We start from the raw sequence: 3,963 nt of genomic DNA, 5'->3' as shown, positions 1-3,963 counted from the left end.
AGGAAGTGCTGTGACAAACATGCGATGTGAAGTGAGATAGAGCTCTCCCCTCCCGTCTGCGCCTACTTTGATTGTCATTACAGCGGATGTGTCATCCATGCTATTTCCTTTCCTTCCAGATACGACGTGGATGATGATCTCTGGACCCCGATTGCTCCGATGCACTACCCTCGAATTGGTCTCGGTGTTGCTGTTGTAAATAGGTCAGCTTTTGCTTTCCCTTTCACCTGATTGCATAAGGGGTTGTGAGTTAGGTTTGTTCTGAGAGAGATTCCTGTAATTTGAATGGGTGGTGTTTCTGCTTCGGCCGTGGTAATCATTGTTGAGGAGGGGCTGGTGTAGAGCGGTGTGGAGCCTCTATCTATCTTCAATCCTTTAACTGTCTACGTGTATATGGTTATTACAAACTGTGTAGACTGTTTAATGATATGGGACGTGGTGTTTCAACTGATGCTAACCCTCTTGAGCTGTTTTAACTTATGGGCTCTCAAATGCAGTGTGGTTATTGGGAACTGTGCCTCGTGTATATTTTGAGGTAGTTGGAATGTTTGGCGGTTTAAGTGGTGGCGTTTTCACCACAAATGTGTCTCTTGAGTAGTATAACGAAGAGGAGGTGCTGTTTGTGTTTGTTTGCAGACTGTTGTACGCAGTGGGAGGATTCGATGGGGAGCGTCGTCTGTCGAGTGTGGAACGGTACGATCCAGAAGCTGATGCATGGTCAGAAGTGGCTCCACTGAATCGACCTCGTTCTGGAGCTGGTAAGTTTGTGAAGATATCGTTGTCGTGGGATAGGAGTGATGAAGGGATTTGGGGTACTCGACTTGTTCCTAAAGGTGTGGTGAGACAGAAGGGGTTAATCGGTGGCTTGATTATGGACTTGCAGAGGGGCTGAGGAGACTGGTATGCTGGGTAGTGCTCGTGCAGAGTTCGAAGAATGAAGTATTGAGACGAGAAGTTCAGTTCACCACTTTATTAATATCCTATTTTGGGTCTCGTGGTCGGCTTTTCTTGTGATCACTCTTGCGGATCAGACAACATGAATCTTTAGGTGATTTAGAAGCAATTGTAGAACGTAGAAGAACGTTGTGTAGTGATATTGTTAGGGAGTGGTAAGATTTAAGGATCTAGTGACTGTGGTACTCCTCGCCTGGTACGTACCCTTGTTGAGCTGTATCGAAAAGATTGGTTAAGGATGTAGTGTTGGCGACCGGAAGAGAATCTGCTTTCATTCATGAGCCATCAGATATCGGATGTCTTTCTTGTTTGATGTATTGGCGCAGTTTCCATTTGATGAAAACGCAAGTGGCCCACTTTTTTCCAGTGGTGTGCGCAATGCAGTATCCAGTTTGAAGTGAAGACATGGTTGGCAGACTAGTTGTAGATGAGGAATAGACAGAATTTCTTGTCCAGGCGCGAGGGACTGGAGACGAAAGGCTAGTAATCAACAGGACCGGCATTGCTTGACGGCTTATAAGGCTACACAGTCCTTTTTATTTGAATAACGTCAGTATTCAGGTAAATCGTAACTTTGTAACACGCAAACGAAGATGAGTTGATGAATGCTCCTGGTTGCAACGCACGTTGATGGTTTTCGGAGGCTAGCCTCTTTCTGACGGCGCAGGGCTGGCACAACAGTTGCTACTGTGCTACTGTCCGTTATTTGCAATGAGGATCGGGTGGTACTCCTTGTCCATTTGCCCTGGTTCCCAATAATTAACATGTCACATGCGCAGGTCCATGCGTTGCCTACAGACGTGTACACATGGCCATGGAGGATGCAAGTAGTCAGTGGGATAGACGCAGTCTCTTTTGTCGATTTCCTGTAAGTGGTATGTCTTGATGCACAATAGGTGGCTTTGCTGTAGCAATGAATGGCTTGGCCTACAATTGCGTGGCACTTGGGTGTCTCGTGGGTGTGGTGGCTCATCCACTAAGAGGTTGCAAGGGCAGTTCCCTGTCTCCTTGTCTGAGCTTTCAGTCACGCCCCAGTGTTTTTAGCTCATGCTTTGTCGATAGACAAAGACGGAGGGAAATGCCACTGTTGCCTTGTTCTGTGGTCATTTTGTTTTTACGTGTCCCTGGTTATTTTAGAAGGGCAATTTGGCAGAGGGGGCCCTCTGTCTACTTTAGCACGATCGCCTCTGTCTTGTACGTCAATTTTTTTGTAGCATATGCGCTGACCGTAGACGCATGCGCATATGCAGAGTGAGGAGGCGGACGCAGAGACGCGTCTAAATCACCAGTGCAGTCCACAGGCACGCACACACAACCCGCCTCGTCTTCCCCTCCCCGATGCAGTCAGTCAGCCGTTTTGCGAGCAGCTGGTGGAGGGGAGGGTGGGGTTGACGATAGCGCCTGTCTAGACATGCAAACCGTAAAACGTATTATTACCCTATCCTCTAGTTTGCTGGGTTAGGGTGGAGGTGGAGGCGGTGGTGATGGTGGTGTTGGTGGTGGGGGGAAGGAGCCTAGTGGTCATTTGTTACCCCGGCTTTTGCTACACGTTGGTGGTTGCGTGTGTGCGCATAGTTGTTCGTCCGTCTGTTTGTCTGTTCCGTTGTGGCGCTTTGCGCCTCCACCCCCGTCCTTGTCGGCCTGCTAACCAGTCAGACAGTTTGGGAGAGGTGCAGTGCCAAATTATCACTGTGACAGCGGCGTCTACTGCCCTGCCTCGCCCCACCCCGTTTTGTCCCGCCAAATCTCGTCTCATGTAGCGAGCACTTATGTCGCCTGGTGGTGGAAGGACATTGGCCTATTTATGTTCCAATAGGTAGATTGGCTTCAGAGATAGGCCTAACTGATTTGTTTTGGTTTGGAAGGGCAGTAGGCAGGTGCTATGATCCGTTTCAAATCCCAATTCTGGTGGTACTTGTGCGTGCGTGCATCGGTGCTCTTCACTATCCCACCACACATTCTGATTGGCTAAATGGCAAACTCTGCAATTAGTGGGAAGTGTGTTAGAAAGCGTGTTTTGTCACCGTGGGGTCGTCCATCTTATTGATTCCCAAGTTCTTTTATTCTTTTGTTGTGTCCTTTTTGCACTGGAAACCGGATTCCTGTCACTGAAGAATTGGTTGTTCCATCCAATTAGAGTCGCACAGCAGCAGAGGTTGCCCATCTTATAATTCGGCTATTTTTTGCCTTGTTTGTGCATCGCTAATCAGCAGTCTGTAACCACGTGTCTCATATTCCACCGTGTTACGTTAATGAGCTGCTTTTCAGCGACTTGGAATGGGAAATGGTTACTGTTGTTAAGACTGGTGGATACACGAAATGTTTCGTACTGGCCTTCGGTATGGCTCACTTTTGATGGAAACGTGCTTTACTTCTATTTGCACTGCGGCGATCAAGATGTGATGGAAGTGTTCCATCCCTCCCTGCCGTTTGGAATGTGGTAGTTTTGTGGTATTTTTAAAATCCTTGTCCTTCCTCCCGTTGACGTCCACGACTTCTTGACAGCTGAAGACCCGTGAGTGTGTTTGGGTTTGCATTGTCAACTGAGACGACATGCGTTGGCGTTTGGTGAATTGTCATGCGTGGACTGGATACCCACGTCTTCCGACGAGTAAGCAATGGAGGTGATGGTAGCTATTTTGTGTCAAAAGAAGACGAAAGCACTTCCCACCTTGTAATTCGACCTTTGCGCAAATCTGTGTGAAAAGAGGGCTGTTTTTTGCCTCCTTACGTGAACGTAGGAGGGTAAAATACGCAGTCCCACTTCGAGGTGCTGCTTGTTGCTGTTGATGATGATGTTGTTGTTATTGTGTTTACATCACGGCCATGTGCGCTTGCTTGGTGGCATTTCGCCTCATTGACAGTGCGTCTTTGCGTAAGTGTGTGGGTGCGTGCGTAGGGTCACAGGCAAGCACCCACGTGGGCACAAATCGTAAGGCTCAGACAGACACTGCACCATCGCAATAATTTGTGCCGCTCCTCCCTCCATACATGTGTGTGTGTGTGTGC

The 3,963-nt window shown here is 48.2% G+C and overlaps 1 protein-coding gene across 1 annotated transcript in view; it reads left to right on the top strand. All coding sequences in view use genetic code 11, as the record gives it.

Moving 5' to 3' along the window:
* The window catches only part of EGR_00710 (Kelch-like ECH-associated protein), a gene marked incomplete at both ends in the record, with an annotated part of 26,825 nt that overhangs the window by 17,029 nt on the left and 5,833 nt on the right, over positions 1 to 3,963 (top strand). Inside the window, 2 exons of the mRNA XM_024489959.1 lie at positions 120 to 203; positions 637 to 758. Coding sequence (XP_024355362.1) covers positions 120 to 203; positions 637 to 758 — 206 coding nt within the window. The remainder of the gene's footprint in view (positions 1 to 119; positions 204 to 636; positions 759 to 3,963) is intronic.

The sequence above is a fragment of the Echinococcus granulosus genome (genome assembly GCF_000524195.1).
Source record: "Echinococcus granulosus chromosome Unknown EG_S00003, whole genome shotgun sequence".
Lineage (NCBI taxonomy): Eukaryota > Metazoa > Platyhelminthes > Cestoda > Cyclophyllidea > Taeniidae > Echinococcus > Echinococcus granulosus.
The sequence above is the reverse complement of the archived record's forward strand: the minus strand, read 5'-3'. Positions and strand labels throughout refer to the sequence as shown.